Source organism: Calidris pugnax, unplaced genomic scaffold (genome assembly GCF_001431845.1).
Source record: "Calidris pugnax isolate Ruff unplaced genomic scaffold, ASM143184v1 scaffold24, whole genome shotgun sequence".
NCBI lineage: Eukaryota > Metazoa > Chordata > Aves > Charadriiformes > Scolopacidae > Calidris > Calidris pugnax.
The window spans coordinates 27,715,659-27,735,451 of record NW_015090922.1 but is presented as its reverse complement, the minus strand read 5'-3'; the positions used below and the strand labels follow the sequence as shown (position 1 = coordinate 27,735,451).

At 41.2% G+C, this 19,793-nt stretch overlaps 2 protein-coding genes across 2 annotated transcripts in view; both read right to left on the bottom strand.

Moving 5' to 3' along the window:
* The window catches only part of PDCD2 (programmed cell death 2), a 6,820-nt gene extending 6,158 nt beyond the window's left edge, over positions 1-662 (bottom strand). The window contains exons 1-2 of the mRNA XM_014950631.1: positions 340-662; positions 1-228 (exon numbers count right to left, since the gene is read on the bottom strand). The exon at positions 1-228 is cut by the window's left edge and continues 66 nt beyond it. Coding sequence (XP_014806117.1) covers positions 1-228; positions 340-637 — 526 coding nt within the window. The 5' untranslated portion in view covers positions 638-662. The remainder of the gene's footprint in view (positions 229-339) is intronic.
* Positions 663-896: 234 nt separating this feature from the next.
* On the bottom strand, positions 897-19,793 carry GNPAT (glyceronephosphate O-acyltransferase). Its single transcript, XM_014950626.1, has 15 exons — positions 19,575-19,793; positions 17,014-17,190; positions 15,848-15,977; positions 12,932-13,059; positions 12,434-12,509; positions 11,617-11,768; positions 11,396-11,526; positions 10,484-10,707; positions 7,982-8,227; positions 7,184-7,263; positions 4,617-4,757; positions 3,600-3,699; positions 3,413-3,506; positions 2,159-2,220; positions 897-1,030 (listed from the first exon to the last, which is right to left on the bottom strand). Exons 1-15 carry the CDS (start codon positions 19,680-19,682, stop codon positions 987-989), a joined length of 1,893 nt encoding a protein of 630 aa, XP_014806112.1. The 5' UTR covers positions 19,683-19,793; the 3' UTR covers positions 897-986.

Here is a 19,793-nt window from a genome sequence, read left to right as displayed (position 1 = left end):
CCCGCCGGCCCCCCCCCCGCCAGTCCAGCGCCTGGTGCTCGGGGCCGCAGTATGCGGCGTGGCGGCAGCGCCCGCAGACGTGAGGCCCCAGGCAACCGCAGACGCGGCAGAGAGCGGTTCCGCAGCGGAGCCGGCACGGGGGCGCGGAGGAGAGTTCCGGCGGTGGGTCCTCGGGGGGCGGCTCCTCCGGATAAGTGTCGTTCCGTCGCGGCAGCTGGTTCCGAAACACTGCGGGCGGAGAGGCGGCTGTCAGGGGTGGGCCGCGGCCGTTGGGGGGAGGCCGCGGCCGTCACCCCCGTCCCCCCTTCGCCTCCCCCACCTCCCCACCCACCCCCTCACCGCAAAGAGGCCCCAGCGGGCCCGGCAGGCGGTAGCAGGAGGCACCGCGGCAGGCGAAGACGAAGAGGGTACGGTGGAAGGCGTCGGGGCGCTGAGGCAGCGGGGCGTACAGTTGGAGAAGGAAGGAACGGGGCTGACGGCAACGAGGGCAGCGCAGAGCGGCCGGGCTGGGCAAACCCGCCTCCCCTAGCCATGCCGGCAACCCTCCGATCTTGCTGGGGAAGTAAGGGCTGCGCAGCCGCCAGGCGCCGCCCGGGCCCGGCGCCGCGGCGAAACCCAGCTCCACGCCGGCCGCCATCTTGTCGACGCAAGGGGCGGGCCCTCCGCCCCTCTTTTATTCAGCCAAAAACTACCCTTTTTTTTTTCTAAATATCAATTTTAATAGCAAGTATTTTTAAATTCCCCCCCGTTACATTTTTCACAGCCATGAAATATTTGCAATCACATTCCTCGTTACAAGAAAGGGAAAAAAAAAAAAAAAAAAAAGGTATTTAAGTAGCCGTTACTGCGCGCTCCTCTTTAAATATCTCTTTAAAAAAAAAAAACACACAATACAGTGAGGATACAAATACAGTTTTTAAGTGGTACTGGGAGAGCTGAAGAACACCTGTGGCCTCCTCACGTCCAGTCACAGCGTGAGGAAACCCTCAGAGTCGTGCAGCCATGGGTTTCTGTACAGGTATCCTGGCATCTAATTTAAAAAAAAAAAAAAAAAAAAAAAAAGCCAAAGGTAAACGCTTCTCATCAAAATTCTGTAAATCATGGAATCATCAGAATTGGAACGGACCTCTAGAGATCACCTAGTCCAACTCCCCTGCCAAAGCAGGATGGCCCAGAGCACATCACTCTGGACTGCATCCAGGCGGGTCTTGAAAATCTCCAAAAAAGGGGACTCCACGACCTCCCTGGGCAGCCTGTTCCAGTGCTCCGTCATTCTCACCATAAAGAAGCTTTTCCTCGTATTTGAATGGAACTTCCTATGTTCCAGCTTGTTCCCAATGCCCCTCATCCTGTTGCTGGAAACTGCTGAAGAGAGTCCGGCTCCATCATCCTTCAACCCACCCTTTAGATACTTGTGAACATAGATAAGGTCCCCCCTCAGCCTTCTCTTCTCCAGGCTAAAGACCCCCAGCTCTTTGAGCCTTTCCTCATAAGGGAGGTGCTCCAATCCCTTAATCATCCTAGTTGCCCTATGCTGGACTTTCTCCAGTAGTTCCCTGTCTCTCTTGAACTGGGGAGCCCAGAGTTGGATGCAGTATTCCAGTTGTGACCTCACCAGTGCAGACCAGAGGGGGAGAATGACCTCCCTCAACCTACTGGCCACATTTCTCCCTTTGCAGCCCAGGATTCCATTGTCCCTCTTGGCAACAAGGGCACATTGCTGGCTCATGGGAAGTTTGCTATCCACTAGGACTCTCAGATCCTTCTCCTCCGTAGTGCTTTGCAGAAGATCCACCCCTAACCTATAATGGTTCCTGGGGTTCTTCCTCCCCAGGTGCAGGACCCTACATTTGCCCGTGTTGAACCTCATTAGGTTCTCCTCTGCCCAGCTCTCCAGCCTGCCCCTCCACTACTTTTTTTTTTTGCTTTCTTTTCCTTTGTCACTGAGTTGCACGGTATTTCAAGTAAAGAAGGGCGATGCAAAGCTGTGGTTAATGACACCAGAAAAAGCACTGTAAAAAAAATATCATTGGGATTTTTATAGAGATATATCTAAGGCATTACTAAGGGAAAAAAACACTACATCTAACCTACGTGCACTGTCCAAAGTAATTTATAACTTGGGAAGCTCTCCTCAAATTAATTGGAGAACACTTACCAAACATGTCCAGGATTTTACTAACAGCCTCTTGATTTACACTGTAAGTGAATCCATTCGACCTACAGTTAAAAGAAGAAAACAAACGCTGTTTCTTCAATGAATATTTCTTATTCCAAATAATCTAAATTAAGCATTTTCATAATTACATATTTTTCATCTTATCAGCATATACATTAATTTTAAGCACTGGGAAAACTTCTAAGTAGATTGTACTCAAAGACAGTTATAGTTTCTTTATCCTTCCCTCTCCCTACATCTGTCTCTTCCCCTGATTTTCATTAGGAATAACGAGAAGAGAACATTTGTTTGTTTTCAATCATATATTTTTCAAGACTATCTCTCTGAAACTGAACCAAATCTTCAGCTGACGTCAAATTCTGTTGCACATCGAGTGACTTACACCTTTTACATGAAAGAGGAATTTAGCTGTAGGCATCTATTTAGCACAGTGACATGGCAGGGGACCTAACAAACAACAGTACTTTGTGCACTTTCCAAGAGCGCTACAAACCTTAACCAATTCATTTCCTGAACAGAGGCATAAGAAAATAGCCCAGGGTCAGCAGCAGCCAACTGTGTTCTGCAAAATACTCAAGACAATGTGGGGATTTCTTGTATCAGGGACTTTCATGATTATACTTTCAAATACAGTAAGAAGCCCCACAACACAAATTAATTTGATAAGGAAATGCATGTCACCATATTTTTTGTATAACAATAGGTTTTTTTTAATCTTAGGCATATACCAACTATGTTAAAAGTCTTTAATGACTAAGCTTTCAACTAAATTGCCTTGAGATGTCAGTGCTGAACACCCACTGCTCCCCCCATTAGTAGTATTCCTGATTATTGCTTATGTTGCCTGATGAGGCTTATTATAACACACAGTAACTCTTCTATTAAAAGCAAGCAGGACTGTTCTATTTGCTTAACAAAGCCTTGGGAGAAACTTTGAAAACCAAAAGGTAAAGGGAGTCAGAAGAAGCCTACTGGTGAGTGAATAAATTTTCTTGCTGGGTCCCACAGGGGTGTTTTCACTATGAGGGGGTGCCGTTCTGCTTCTGCGATACGTACAGAGAAGAACTACCTGGGTCTTCACCACAACTCGGGTAAATCCAATCAACCTTCAGTTGACTGATGCTCAGGCAGTCAGGGTTCTGCTGTTTGCTTGATACTAATAGCTCAGTCATTAAGAATTGCCAGTAAAACTCCAGGCTGACTTCTATACACCAAAAAGGCAATGTTACTTACATTTTCTTCTTCTTCACTGCACCCAGTTGCACAAGAGCTGCTAAGGCATTTTTCTGCATGTCAGAAGACAGCGCTTCATAACACTGCGTATTCCCTACAGAGAAAGCAGAAACACAATTAGAAGTTTTATCACTATCCATTGACAGGCTACACTTGTAAAATTATGTTGCATAATGGCCATACACACCCTTCTCCAGAAGTTGAAAAACAAAGTTGCGGACTGCGGGTACGAACTGCTTCTCAGTAAAGGCTTCTTTTGTTTCCTTTGAGAGGTATCTGAAAATTAACTAACATTTACCAAAAAAGAATTAGCACTTCTTCCCTTTTGATTGTCAATTTTTTATTAATTACAAACAAAATGCCATCATAAGGAAGTAACATCGTGTAGGAGATGTAGGAGAAGTAACAAAGTGTAGGAGAGGAACTCTAAGGATATCATTACATAGAGCATCTGAAATTTTTATTATTGTTCAACAGGCATGAGAACCCTAATATTAAAGTAAGATTTAGTATTACTATAATAGTTATCCTAGACATCAATTTAATATTCCTGTTCTCACAATCAAAAGCAGTATAATTTTTTTAAGCAATACCTGTTTTACAGGTGGGAAAAACTGAGGAAATCTGTACAGCTCAGCCCAAATCAACTACCAGATCATTAACAGATTCCACTAGGCTCAAACGTCTACATTCCCACCAATGTTATGCTGACATACCAGAGAGTTAAGCCTCCTATTCTTGTATACAGTGCTTGTTACAGGGGCATAAGTGTTAGTCTTATTGAAACCTTAGAAAAACAAATAATTTAAAGAGATACAGATGAAAGTAATGACTCCCAAAAAAAGTTATCAGTTATGAGATGCAAACTCATTTCTACACCTGGCAGGACAGCCCACATAATATTAATTAAGCAAGAGCTCCTCATGAGCAATACACCTGGTAGCAGCACACTCCCCATGAAGCTTATCAACCCACAATGGGCCATCACATTACAAGGGAGTTGCTGCTTTAGTCAATTGGAAAAGTCTGAGCCAAAAGCTGAAATTAAGATCCTGGCGGGAGGGTGATGTTTAAGATATTTGTTACTGCTATTTCTCAACTCTTGTGCTCCCCAGCCATAAAAACAGTCACTATTGGTCACAGCTCTCCTAGTCTCCCTATAAAACATGGGAGAAAACAGATAATTTCCCAAAGAACAACATACCTGATAACCTTCTACAAAAGGTCTGAACATAGCTGACAAGAAAGATACTATAACACTTCCTTTGTCAGTAGGGTAGATTTCCTGTTGAGTTGTGTGAATGGCATCACATTTTGTGAGTAGAAAGCATCCTTCCTCAAAATCCTGGGAGAGAGAAGCATAACCGAAATTTTAACATCTACAGGAAGTGCAGCTATCTTTTTTCAAAAAATCAACAACAAAACCCATACAACAGCACACCACTTCCGTTTCTGAACTCAGTTCACAAAAGACTCAAACCAAAGTTTTCCTGTATACCAGAAATATCCTTATAAAGTGTGGGGGGAACATGTTCTTAAACATGGCAGCACCAAAATGCACAAGAGGCCTAGGAGCAAAGGAAGCGGCTGTGGCTGCTATTTTAACAGCCAGCCTGAGCTCCCTCAGGCTTCTGTCAGAATACGGTCAGGTTGTCTGGTTGAGGGTTTTTTCTGTGGGTGGTTTCTATTTATTTATTTAAAATCAGGGTTTGCTTTTATCTCAGGTCCACTGTTTGCAATAAGTGATAACATCACTCACTGAGCTGCCCTCTACAAAAGAGACAACACAATGGCTGAAAGTTACGAATTATGGAAACGTCAATGACAAAGCCTTTTTACTGACAATATTGGTGTGGGGGGACACAGGACACAGACCACAAGGGGATGGGACACAGCCGTGACAGAGACATGGACAACTAGAGGGGTGGGTTGCTAAGAGATCCCTTAATATTGCAGCAACTCTTTCATTTGACTTCAGTAAAGTCTGTCATAGCCAGTCACCTTCCTGTTCCCTGCTTGGATTTGGTATTTAAAAAAATGCTGCAAGAGGCAAAAATTGCTAACAATGAAAACTAAATGTAATGGTGCCAATCAGCCATTAAAAAAGGGCCCAATTCTCTTCTATATAAAAATCTATAAGCTTTTAATACTGTCACAAGTCTTGAATAGTCTTATGAAAATTATACCTTTTTTTTTTTTTTTTAATGCTGGCAAGCTCACAAATATCACCATCAGATATTTGGCCTTAGCATTGATAAAAATCATATTTAATCCATTTTAAATCCAAATAAAAACTACATGTGGACTTACCAGTTTATATCGGGTATGGCATTAAACCATTTTTTTTAAACTTGTGGTTCACCTGCATTTCAAGCTGGCTGGACTAGAGCCAGCTCTGACCCAGCACGACATTTACAAACTGAGACAGCAAGTCCTGCAGAGAGCGACGTGCTGCCCACAGTTCTCACAGCTTGCCTGTGTCCAGCTGTGTTGGGAGAGGACGCAGACATACTGAGCCCTGTAATAAGGCAGTATGTGGGAACAATACTGGCTTTGTCTCAGTAGTTGCTGTATGGGCAGGGGATGAAACAAGGGGGAAACTCTTTCCGAGCAAATAGGATGCAACTAAAGCATAAGACTCTACGAGGGACACTGTTATGCCATTAGGAAAGTTCTCACTTCAAAAACCTTCACAGTCTGCATCGCCTCAACTCTGATTTTTATCAAAATTCTGGCTGCAGAAGTTTAAACCAGGCTTTACTGTAAGCACTTCCCTCATAGTGCTCGCAAGGTACCATCTGAATCTACACGAGATAAATGCTAGTAATATAAACCTAAAAGGGCTCAAAAATGAATCATCAAAATATTTTTTAAAAATGTTTACTTGTGCACAGGAACATCAAAACCTTCAGAGTTCAAGGTACAATGCAACAGGAACGTTAGCTGTTGTATAAGCACTACAGAGTAGACACCACCACGCTGTGCACTCAAGGAGAGGTGGGTACAGAGGCGTACACTGGGTGTTGGCAGAGTCCTCTGCTACCCCTGCCATCACAGACCACACACGTGGAGCTTCCCAAAACAACTGATCACAGCTGCACTAGGAAGAGTATAATCAACCAGAGGACAATAGGTGCCTAAATTTAGAATTGCATACTCTATTTGTCAAAGATAACAAGGGCATACAATGGTTGATCATTAACTGGTATAATACCTATAGTTTAACTTTCTGAAAGAGCAGCTGTGCCCCTCTGCTACACAGCCTGCAAGAGCTTTTAGGAAAAATTATTCCGGTGTACCCTCAATGAAAATTCCTGGTTTGTTTCTGTGCTGACAGAATTTAATTAAATCTACATTAACACTTTTTTCTTCACAGCCTGAAATCTCTTTCATAACTGCAGAGGATAGTATTTACACTTCACTTAACAGACTGCTTTACACATATTTTTATATCCATGCTGGAAGACTTTATGCAAAAAAGCCAAACTTCTGCTACAGTTCATTTCAATGGTTCAGAATTGGGCATTTTATTACTGGATAATAAGAGATTGCATATGCAGCCTTGTGGATTCAGACAATGTTTTGCAACTAACCAAATGACTACCTCTACTCTGACCCCCTTTTAAGTTCTCCCTCCCACTTACAGATCAAGTTGATATCACTGTATGTGTTTATCATAAAGCACTCGTTCAGCAGAGCCCTGAAATCAGATGCTATTTTAGTTGACTGTGTCACTGACTATCAGTATTTTTGTATAAACAATGTTTTTACCTTCAATGAAATGCCAGGAAAGAAGATGAACTCATCTGAAAAAACATCTCTCAAAAAGCTGAAGCAGCTATAGACTTCCTCTGAAAAAAAATTGTACTGTTGTTTAAAAACATAATTTAAAACATGCAAGTGAAAAGCCCTTTACTCCTAATTTTAGAGAGAGTACCTACTTCAAATAAAATTTTTACTTGACATTAAAAGCACGCATACATTTACAGCAGAAACCACCCCAACAGAACAGCAAGTACTCAAAGCACTTGATTCAATTGTTACCAGAAGGAAAGAGCAGGGGATTGTAGCTTCTCAGAACATCCATTAAATACCACACAATCAGATGCGGCACAAAACTAAGGTACGTATTCCAAAAAGTTTCTTTAACAGCTAAGTATTGGAAAACACTGAAATACTTCAGGAACAGTAGTGGGAAGAGAAGGAGGACTAAGAACTGGTTGCACTTTGTGCAACCGTGAGCTGTGTGTAATTTGCAACTTAAAAAGTTGGTCTGCTAAATGCCAACTAAATAAGACATTTAGGAACTGGAATCAGCTCATCTCAGCCCTGCCCTCTCAGCAGAACATACCTGCTTTCAAAAGTAGAAAAGGGTAAACAAACAAAAAGGGTAAGCAAAATAACCCTGTCCCCTCCACAAGCACCCACCTTACGCCATGGGACCTTATCCAGAGTCTAACAGTCTCAGATGGCTCCCACGAGCAGTCGCAGGTGGGACTCTTGTGCTCCTCTCACAGCTGACTGCGCAAGGAGCAACGCCAGGGGACTCTCAGAGCTAACCAAACGTACCTTTTCTGAAGCTGCGTGTCATCTGCAAGGCAACTGCCACCAGAGATGGACGCACAAACACGTTCAGCAGTTGGTTTCTGTAGGTGGCACACATGAGGATGGCCAGAGCTCGCTTAAAGACAATTTCCCCTACGGCTCCATCTTCCACTCCGTTGTCATTTAGGACCACGTGGCCATCAACAAGGCGAGCAATGTTGGAATGCAGGGTGAGGCCAGACACAACTGCTTTTTTGGCACACAGGTTATCTAGCAGGGAAACGCAACACTCAGGAACACGCAAAAGGGAACACAACTCTATTGAAACAACTTAAGATGCACCAGTATTTAATTAAGTTTTATCACTGAAGACCAATTATTACACCAAACATTCAGCTAGAGAGATGTTGTAAAATAACCCATACCAGGAATTGGCAGCCTAGGCATAGCATAAGATGGAGAAAATGAATTTCAGACATTTCTGCAATTAAAGCACTTTAAATTCTTCAACTTGCTAACAATGACAAATACTTCCTTTGTCTCTGGAACAAGTATTCTGAGCCTCCAAATAAAAGAGGATAGATCTGTTTGATGGATCAAACTCATCAGTAAGGAAATGGAGATGATATTTTTGCTTAGGCATTTCTGATGCTTGAAGTTTTGAATCAGATGCAGGAGTCTTTATAATGCTTTTCCTCTACTCTCATATACAAGGAAAGCCTCATCCCAAATTATGTTTGAAGAAATCCTAACGTAAGTATCGTTACATAATATACCTGCTCAAAGACAAATCAGACTGTACTTAAACCCAAATCTCTTCTTGTTTCCTAAGAAAATCTTTTAAAATGCCTAAAGCAAGGAAGTGTGTGGTTTGGGTTGTTTTTTTTTCTTGTAAACAACAAAGGTCTTCAAAGGCAGGCATGAGTTTTACAAACCTGTAGGCTTTGGTCAAACTTTTTTTTTTGTCAGTGTGACACACTCTGAACTTTCTTCAGATAAAGGGCAGCATCTCAAGTCTTGAAAATACACTCACCTTTTTAGAATACCTTACATTTTAAATCCTACCAAAACATTCCCTGCATCAAATGTGAACTCTTTAACAAGCAAGGAAAGAAGCAATAAAAACCTCTTATTAAGCACTAAAATATGCTTTACGTGTTCACAGCACAAACATATCAAATCAATAAAGATTCTAACAGAAAAAAAACCAAACCAACCCAAACCAAAACATATTCTTTCCTCTTAATAGATCTCACATAGAATCTCCTTGCATCTTATTTGCTCCTTCAGCCTGCTTTGTTCCAACTTTGCTAAAGCTCCCAAGTGCCTCAATGCACAAGCAGAAGTCTGAGCAAGTCATTTCGCAGTTCCTGTTTTTAATATAAAATTTCTAACAGCCAAGCAAATGTTCTGCCTGTTACAGCCACCCAGCATGACAAAGGCAGAAACAACTAGCCGTTTGGAGACAGAAGAATGGACAGTGTACAGATTGTTGCTTACTTGGCGATGTCTCCAAATTAGCCTTTAAAATATATTTATTCTTTCAAATTATGACAACCTAAAACAAAACAACCAACCCTGTTTCTATGCAACTGATGCCTAGAGTGGGGACAGCACACTCCAACTAAATCTGCTCAGTTGTTGTCATTCCTCTATTTCATTACCGTGCTTATTTGCTATTCCCTGGCTACACCACAACTCTACTAAAGCAAAAGCTTATTCATTGTTGCTAAGAAAATAAACAAAATAAGCAAGCAAACCCAAATGTGGTATGTTCTTCAGATTACTGAGCAGTAAGATTCTAAATTTTGTTTAATTCTTCCTTTTACCAGTCTGGCAGGAGCAGACCTCGTCTGCATTCACTGCAGTGCAGATCCCTGAAAGGAGAAGTGGTTTTCTTCCAGAGACGACCGAGTTCTGTTCTAACTGTAGCCTGCTCCTATTTCTTTATTGCAGTACTGAGGAGGATCCTTCATTATACACATAACTACAAAAGCAAAGATCCATGGTTTAAGTCTACCTACAGTGAAAAGGTAAATGTACTTGCATTACACATTATTTTTCTTTGCTGGCTTTACCACATATGTCCTGAGGCTCTAAAATTAATTACCTGGGTCACCTTGGCTCACAGAGAGAAGTTTAAAACAACTGTTCATAAAGTTTGGAAGGAGCACCGACCTTTCAGCAGCCTATTTATATATATATAACAGAGTGTCTGTGTGTAAATATATAAATAAAACCAAAGTACGTACCTTATAATTTCCCCCCTCATTCCACACTTCAGGATATAACAGTAAAATATCTGTTCTGCTTCCACCTAACTGTTTTTCAAAGTATTATCTTCTACAGGCTAAGTCAAAACCTGAAAGGTTTTAGCATCATTTTTAGTGTATCCGAAAAGCCATTTACAACTGGCTTACAACAAGGAAAACATTCTGTAAAGTTGTCACCATACAGTGCTTCCACAAAAATATAATGTATCCTTCATAAGCAACAAAAGGAATAGAAATAACTTTCTCTGCATACCAGGCCACTCAATGAATCCTCCAAAAGTCTGTGTTAAGCCTTTAAGCCACAGGGTCTTTTCTATTAGAAGTTCAAAATCCATGGCTGGCAAATTCTGGAGCAGGACAGCGGCAACCAGCACCCACGGGCTCAAAACCATGTTTTCGATTTGCAGGAGCTCCATTTTATAAGCTACATCACTGACAAATTCTTGGATATCCTCAGATGGCTTTTGGGGAAGGTGCCTGAAAAGAACAACGCAGTTCAAGGCAAAAAGTTCCAAAAACTGGAATATAAATAATATTCTTCCTTACTACTTCCATATTGCTCCCAGATTCATAACTACTTTACATCACCTAACATCTGGAGGGTGAGTCTATCTATGCGATATGTAGAACAGAAGGACAGAGAACAACATCAGTAGCTTCATGGCAGTATTTAAAACACAGATCTCTGTATTGATGCTGTAACACTTGCTATCTTAAAAAAAAAAAAAAAAGCATTATGTGTTATATAACAAATTGCAAAAGCCACACAATCCAATCATAAATACAACTCCCAGGCACGTCACCATGTAACAGTTTGCAGTAACAAAGCAAGAAGGGAGAGACAGGTGGAATTGTTAAGTGGCAAAACCACCAAGTTCTCAGAAAACAGCTTTGCCTGGTTCATGCATCATCATTACATTTTAAAATGGCATCTTCTCCACACAGTACAAAGCTACGCAAGTGACAGTCTGTTTCAGAAACATCCCATCACAAGCATGATAAGCCTCTGCTCAGACAAAAACAGGTTCAGCGGTCTAAATGGTCAGATGGGAGATGAGGTGAGAGAAGTTAAAAACAAAGTACAAGAGAACATGTTAATTATTTCACATAGGTGAGGACTAAACAAATATTTTTCCTGTGCATACACCACGGAGGGATGGGGTACCTGGGAACCAAATTGTATGGGCACCGATTGATTCTCCCAGCTGCCAAGGTTCTAAGTGATACCGGCTGGCCAACGTAGATATGTATGGTACCAAAATTGTCACTGAGAATTCTTCTGGCTTTTAACAGCCCCTAGGAAAACGGGAAGAGCAAAACTCAAATTTTGGTGCCACGGGTTGTGTATACATCCACCTATGTTCTGTTCTGAAGGAATTTACATACAGATGTAGATTCTTTGGGCTTTGGGACTCCTAGGAGTTCATATGCATAGAGAGATTCTTCTAATATCCTCTCGTAGCTGATGCTGATGGGAACGAGGTACGTGTCAAAGACTTCTCTTTTGAAAAATGGTTCCATCACAATGCTGAGAAGACCTGCAAATTGAAAAAAAAGAAAAAAAAAAAGTGAATCACTTGTCTTTTTGGAGGAGGGAAAAGCAATTGCAATTTAACTTTGAAAAAAGCTATCTTCAAATTTTAGAAACTGCTAATAGGTGTGCACTATGCTCGCTCTCTTTTCAAGTAGGAGCACAAGACATTGGCCAAAAGCTATCTTCAAATTTTAGAAACTGCTAATTAGGTGTGCACTGTGCTCGCTCTCTTTTCAAGTAGAAGCACAAGACATTGGCCAGGCTTTAAAACAGAAGGTAAATGTAGGCAATGTATTTGGACAGCTATTTGTGCTTTTTTTCAGTAGCATCGTTCCACGGTCAGATAGCATCTTTCTTCTAAAGACCCCCATTACTTTTACAGTTATTTCCCTGCTGATGAGGGGATGCCTATTTTCTAGAAAGTAAAGGGTGAAGAGTTATGCAATTTAGTACACAAAGGGAGAGAAAGCAGCAGAGTGCAAGAGATGTGTATTGCTGTTCCTTGTATCCCCTTGGAACTCCAACCATTGCACCTTCCACTACTCAGAAAGTCCTCACCAGTTTCTCACCACTTTAACAACCCTTCCTGTCTGAAGAACTTAGGAAGCACATAGCCACTAATGAAAGTGCTAATAATCATTAAAAGTTCCAAGTTTTCAACAAACCTACCAAACTTTGGAGTCAGAGTCTTGGCGGTGCGGCTTCTAGTCCCTTCAAGAAAAAATTCAATTGGGGCATAGCCACTCTTCAAAAGTAAAACAAACAAAAAAGCTTGTTAGAAAAATAAAAAATGTTTCTTCTTTACTGCCCACAAATACTTTTAATTACTTAAAATATAAGTCAGGTTTTTTTAATGGAACCCATGGATGTCTAACTTCAGTCATCTCTTAAGCCTACATTCATCCACTGTATTTGCTGCACAATATAGTTAAATTAACAAAAATATTGAGTCTGAGCAGCAATTTGTTTACCACCCACTGCTGAACTATAGTAACAACAGAGTGCATGCCTGCACTTCACCTACAGCAATTCTGAGGGAAAACCCATTTAATCAGATCACATGAAGACTCTCAATCACATAGTTATAACATTGTGCATATTTCAAATGTATCATTCCAGCACAGTATTTCTTAAGCATACATTTTGAGAGTTCAGTAATTTATTTACCCTTAACATCGTTTTTACATATTCAGCAAACACTGCCCAGTAGAGTCTGTTCCCACCAAAGGAACGTCGCATGAAAAAGGCACCTGCCCTTCGTAGCAGTTCACCGACTATTTTCATTCCTAGGAAATCTGAAAAACAATCAAACAAAAAACAAAACCACACACAAAACTTATTGATTAATATCGGCCACCAGAGTCAACTACTTTCTCTACTACATTGATTCAATTGCTAGAATAAGGAAGGTTTCTTTCAATAATTCTGTTCTTGCAAATACCTTTATTTGCTTTCAGATTGTCTAGCATGTAGACATGAATGGCATATTATAATATGCTTTCAATTTTTTTTGTAAGCAGCATTTACTTAGCAATTTATTTTCGTAATTTAGATGGCCAGATTTCAACCATAATAAAAACCAAGTTTCTTGAAGTACATTATGTTACTCATCTTCAGGAAGACCAGTCACCACTGAATGTATTCTAGAAGACACAGAAATTAACTGACCAATTGCACTATATTATACCATTTATGATCCCGAGTCATCACCTTGGGAGATGTACACTAAAACAGCTAAAATTTTTTATAGTTTTCTTGTTTTAAGCAATGACAGTCAATGTTTAACTTGTGACAAATTTCTTAGGGAAGCATTTACAACATGTCCACACAGCAGCTGGCCACATGCCGCTTCAACCTCTTTGCCGCCTCAGTAAATGAAATGCTTGAGAACAGATATTCATTCAGTAAAATAAATTTGCATTTCCAGCTCAACACTGACAAGGACTGCTTTGAAGATGTCATAGAATGTGTCACATGCACACACATGTGAGATATATCTATACAGATAAAAATAGATAAAAAGAGATTGGCTACAGGACCCTGGGCAGCAATAGCCCAGAGTTTCCCATGTGCAGATGTCCATCTTTTTCCAATACTCTCCTACTACCCTCCCTCTCTCACCACAGCAGACTCTGTCTCCTTCCTTACTTCCACCCTCTTGCTGCATACTCAATCTCCCAACCAGGATGCTGGCTGCAGGCCCAGCACCTCTCCCCACCATACACTGCCACCCCACAAACTGGGACTGAAATGCGTCCTTTCATGTGCCTCAAGCCCACACCACCTCGCCAGCTCTGCACCTCTAATCTGACTTGCTCCTGAGACAGAACCACGACCCCAGCACCATCTAGATTCCCACTAATGTACCACAGGAGCATTACTAGCATTACTGGCAACTGTTTACCTTCCCTTAGCTAATCCCCAGAGATCTTTACACTCCCTCTACTCTGCTGTGGTGAGACCCCACCCAGAGTACTGCATCCAGTTCTGGAGTCCTCAGCACAAGCAGGACATGGACCTGTTGGAAGGGGTCCAGAGGAGGGCCACAAAGATGATCAGAGGGATGGAGCACCTCTTCTATAAGGACAGACTGAGAGAGATGGGGTTGTTCAGCCTGGAGAAGAGAAGGCTCTGGGGAGACCTTATAGGAGCCTTTCAGTACTTAACGGGGGCCTACAGGAGAGATGGGGACAAACTTTGTAGCTGGGCCTGTTGTGATAGGACAAGGGGTAACGGCTTTAAAATAAAAGAGGGTAGATTTAGACTAGATAGAAGGATGACATTTTTTACAATGAGGGTGGTGAAACACTGGAGCAGGTTGCTCAAGAGGTGGTAGATGCCCCATCCCTGGAAACATTCAAGGTCAGGCTGGATGGGGCTTTGAGCAACCTGGTCTAGTTGAAGATGTCCCTGCTCATTGCAGAGGGGCTTGGATTAGACGGCCTTTAAAAGTCCCTTCCAACCCAAACTATCGTATAATTCTATGATCTATCCGTATGCTACTTGAAAACAAGCAACGACTAACAAAGCAGAGGCACCTACCACCTATATCAGGAGAGCACAAGTACCACTTTAAGAGTGAGTTTGTAAACTGCATCTTGTGAACTTCTAAAACAATATGCAGTAAGTACAACTACAGCCATAGAAAACTGTGCTTTCTCCAGAGGAATTTAAAACAATACACACATGCAGCAGTATAATCAAGCTCTAAGTTCCTAATACTGAAGAACTTTCACCTCAAAACACTTAAAAAATGTTAATCACTAAAAAAAATCCCTCTAAGCTAAACTAATAGTATCTTAAAATACTGTTTCAAGGCCCAAAACTCCAAAGGGCTCTAATCCAAAAGTAAACAAAGGATCACACCGATACCTACGACAGCATGTGAGCAGGTTCTGAACAATACACGAGAGGTAAGCAGCTGCATCACCTCCATCAAGGCAGATATGAGCCATAAATTTCTGAATTCACCAGAATCTAACCTACATCACCCAGACACAGGATATCACAAACTCAAAGAGCAGCAGGATCTCATCTTCCCAACTTCTGCTGATTTGCCACTCATCATCCTAACCTCTTGAGTGGAAAAGCAGACTACAGTAGAGTAGTATGTCCCCGGATCTTTGGTGGCTTGCCTGTGCCCATTACAGCGCTGCACCAGACCTGGGGTTGTTGTCTGCCTGCCTAGAAGACCTGGTTGATATCCAAGACTTCCAAGATCAAGTTTCTCAGTTAAGTGCTATCAGAGTCCAGATTTCCAAAAAGCACATTAACCCAAATGACATTTACTGTTAAAGTCTTCAAGAATTGTTTTCCTCAAATATAATGGCTTCATCTGCTTTAGAATGAAGTACATCCAAAATTGTGACCTCTGATGGAAATTTTCATTTCCCAGCCAGCTCTCAGCACTTCACATAATAGAGTTCTGCCAGTGCTTCAAGGGAATTAGTAGCATCAGCAACAAGCACGAGGCGGCTGGCACTCCATATCTGGCTACCGTGACTGCATTTAGAACAGCAGCTACCAGAGCCCTTGCTACTGATTCTTTGAATCCTGAAAACATCGTTAAAAGAACATACTTGCCTATTCCTGCAGCAATGACAGGCAAAGCCAAGTCATACGTATATAGCAAATAAGACAGCATCAAAAAGTCTACGTAGCTTCGGTGACTGGGCAGCAGTACAACCGGATGCTCCTGAATAGCATGTTGCAACTGAAAGAAAAACAGTACAAACAATATTGTTCCAATATTTACAGACTTACTGCTGAAATTTGCAAATACAGACCTTCACAGGATAAGGCAAACAGAAGCTGATTTGTTTGAGGGTGGTTTCTCTGTCCACATACTCGATACCTTTTTCAGCATGGAACCATAGGAAATTTGGAGCAATAGTTTCCAGACTGGCAACCTGTGGTTCACAAGCATCACATGACTCAAAAGCCAGGGCCACCCCATTATGCGGTAGTATAATTTGAGTCCCTTTTGATGGGGATGGGAAACCCAATAGGGGCTGTAAGGGCTGTCTTCCAGAGAATGCACCGCACCCTCCAGAAGACCAGCATCCTGCAATGAAAGAAGGGGACAACAGCTCCCCAGGGAACTGGGGCAAACTTAAAGCATCCCCTGCCTCGGAGGTGCACAGTGTTTCACCACTCCTCACTCTATAAAGGTTTTGCAGAACAGCCAACCCACTCAGCCACATAACATTAGGTTTTCAGCCCCATTTCAGCTAAATGCATTATTATATTTATAAGATCAGATACAAAAACTCTCAGTGGCCGATCTAACAGAATCAGTGACACATGACTGCAAATATTCCTTGCCATGGGAAGCACTTGGAAAATGTACAAAAAGTCCTGCAGACTGCCTCTGAAATACTTATATGTCATCTGTCTTTCCTCCCCCTTATTGAGAAATTCAGTAATAAACACAAGTGCAGTGGTTTTTTTCAAAGGGTTTTTTTTTTGTATTTGTTACTTGGAGCGAAGATTAGAGTTGGTATGAAAATATAGAATCATAGAATTGTTTCAGTTGGAAAAGACCTTTAAGATCATCAAGTCCAACTGTTAACCTTGCACTGCCAAGTTCACCACTAAACCATGTCACTCAGCACGTCTTTTAAATACATCCAGGGATGGAGACTCAACACTTCCCCAGGCAGCCTGTTCAGATGCTTGACAACCCTTTCGATGAGGGGTTATACCTCATTATACGTTTTTTTTAAGTTCCTTCCCCCACCAGTACTCACTCTCTGCATTCCTTCTTCATTCACACAAACCCTCTGGAAAAGTCGTTTAAATATTTTGCTCAGAGTAAAGGCAAAAAATCTGACAGCTCCTAATTGCATACTGTGGCCCATCTCATCCAGGATTTCCATGGCTTCTTCTTGAATAATATCAGGTGATTCTCCCATCTCTTTTGCTAACTGAAGAGAAACAAAACAAACCAAATAGCAGTCAGATGTTGTTCCCTTCTCCTTGCCCATGCACACCACTCTCTGTGCCACAACAATTATGGCAGAACTACTGCAATAGTCAGCAAGATTTTATTTTATGTGATAGGCATGCATTTAACAATACAGAATCTGTATTGTTCAGTGTCAGCCAATAACAAAAAGCCAAGTTAAAGCTGTTCAAAATCAAGAATGAGCTTAGAAGTCAAAGGCAGAGGGAAGGGTGTGCAACAATTTCTCCCCCTGACAAACACACCATCTGAATGTTTTAACCTGTAGCATCTTCAGAGGAGATTTAAGTTTGAAGAGCATTTCCTATATTATTGGTCTGAAGAAGGCTGTGTGCAATTTTCTTTGACTAGTAAAATGAAACCTATGTTTGCAGCGATACTCACAACGTAAATTTTTGAAGCGTATTTGGGTTAGATTTTAAGACTTGGCTGAAGAACCTCAGCCTATCACGCTTGAATTCCTTTGTAACCTACTACTCTGGCGATGGCTAGCTGAAATGCATACAAAGCACTGTCTCTACCAACTTTGCATATCAATGATCTTTTTTCTGTTGCTATGCTCATTCCCTTCTGAAGTTTCTTAAAGCAGATTTAAATAATGGTCATCCCTCCTATTTGATTCTTTGAATCCACAAATATTTAATGGAAAAGTTAGTCTTTCACTGTTACGAAAAAAGGACCATGCCTTTTATGCAGAAGGAAAAAGGAGGAATGGCAGAAGAAAAAGCCTCCAAAACAGCACAGCTCTGTTTAGAGGCCAGCACTGCTTACCTATTATTTTTACTTGGTGAAACATGAGAAAATCCATCTTCTCCAATCCACCTCCATATATCACCTTATTGTCATATCTACTGGTTCAACAGTGCTTTAATAAATGCATTATCCTTCATCCTGCATATTTCCACATGTAGCTATAGCTGATTATTGACTGATTATAACTGATCAATCTCTCTTAGGAAGCTAAAAAAGTATTCTCATTATTCACTACAGGAAGAGATACTGTTCTCCCTCACCAGTAAAAGGCTTAGAACACAGGCAATCCTGTGTGAATTAAGTGCACATCCACTATAGAGCTCAGCCCCAAAATCAGGAATCAAAAAACCAGAGGTGTCACATATAGCAAGCTAAAACAAACAAATGCCCTTAATTTCACATACTGAACATTAGTAACCTCGGCAATTTGTCACAAGAACAAATTCTAGTACACCTGTGTAAAGCTGGGTAAACTCTGCCCAGACAGGAGGCACACTAATCACAGATGGCTGGGCATAGTGCCCAAGGTAGTCCTGCTTAGATACTTCCAGTCATCTCTACTTCAAAGCCAGGTTGCAATGGCAGGTCTGTTAACCCCTTTCTACCACTTGGTGCTAGCCAGGAAAATATCCATCAAAATAATTTTCCATCAAAAAAAGCAACACTTCACAAGAAAACATCCCACAAGTGTCCTTCTGTCAAATCCTCTGTAAAATATTTTCATTCAGTAAATGTTTTACTGTTTCTAAAGTTGGAAGATCCTTTTTTTTTTTTTCTTTTATTTCATACTACTTAGCAATTCATGCTGGCAACAGGACTACTTTGTAGAACACGGTTTAGTTTGTCACATCGTAACAGGTTTTGATAACATCATAGGTTCATAGGTAACATTGACCTTAAAAAAAATAGAAAAATTTTATGGCAGTCACTCACTTGGGCCTAACCAAAACATCTTACATACATGAATACTGAAAATAGTTACTCTGATAACTAACACACGTTCTTATTTCAACACAATGTAAGATATGAGCCAGTTTGACTATAAAATACCGTATTTATTACAAAGTAGTAACTGCCCTTCATCTTAAAACAAAAATATGGTTACATCTTAGACAGTGTTTCTAATTAAAAAAATTCTCCGTGAAATCTAACTCTCATTTTAGGGAAAGTAGCATTTATGACTGATTCCACTAGCCTATAAAATGGCTACAAGACACCATCAAAGAACAAAAATGTCTACTAAGGAGGAGAGTACTTATGTTGTTCACAATGCTGCTCTGTGGTGACGACAGTGGAGGAGGAGAGAAAGAAAAAAATAAAAAGCCAAGCACATTGGATAAGTTAGATGGCGAAGTGTCATATATGCAAAATCAAAACACTATTTCATGAACTTTAGCAGCAACTCCATGGTAAATCAGTATTTGTTTTTCCTGCCAAAAGAGTACGACTCTCAAGTTACTGATTTATTGGACCAACTTCCAAATTACAGCTATCGTGTTTGACAAGGTCAGCAATAATCTTTTTTCCCTGCTGCCACACAAAGCTTGGCTGTGTTCAGTCTACCTCGTCTCACAGCTCAGTGTCCAGGCTCACCTGCTTGATAACATATTGAACTTGCTCTGACTGGAGAACAGCACTTTTAATAGCATTTGGCTTGCAAGGTGAAAGCCCCTTGTAGATCACAGGAGTATAACATTTCATCGCGTATCTCAAGTCGCTGGACAATCGTCTTTCCTCCAAGATATCTTCAAACTCATCTCTTTTCTTTGACGTGAGCTCTTTCTGCTGGGAACATACAAATAAAGAATGAGA

Coding starts and splice junctions, on each gene's coding strand:
- GNPAT (XM_014950626.1), bottom strand. CDS start 19,682: ATGAAATGTTATACTCCTGTGATCTACAAGGGGCTTTCACCTTGCAAG. Junction 12,510..12,931: donor ATGTAAAAACGATGTTAAGG/GTAAATAAATTA, acceptor TTACTTTTGAAG/AGTGGCTATGCCCCAATTGA. Junction 10,708..11,395: donor CCATACAATTTGGTTCCCAG/GTACCCCATCCC, acceptor TGTTCTTTTCAG/GCACCTTCCCCAAAAGCCAT.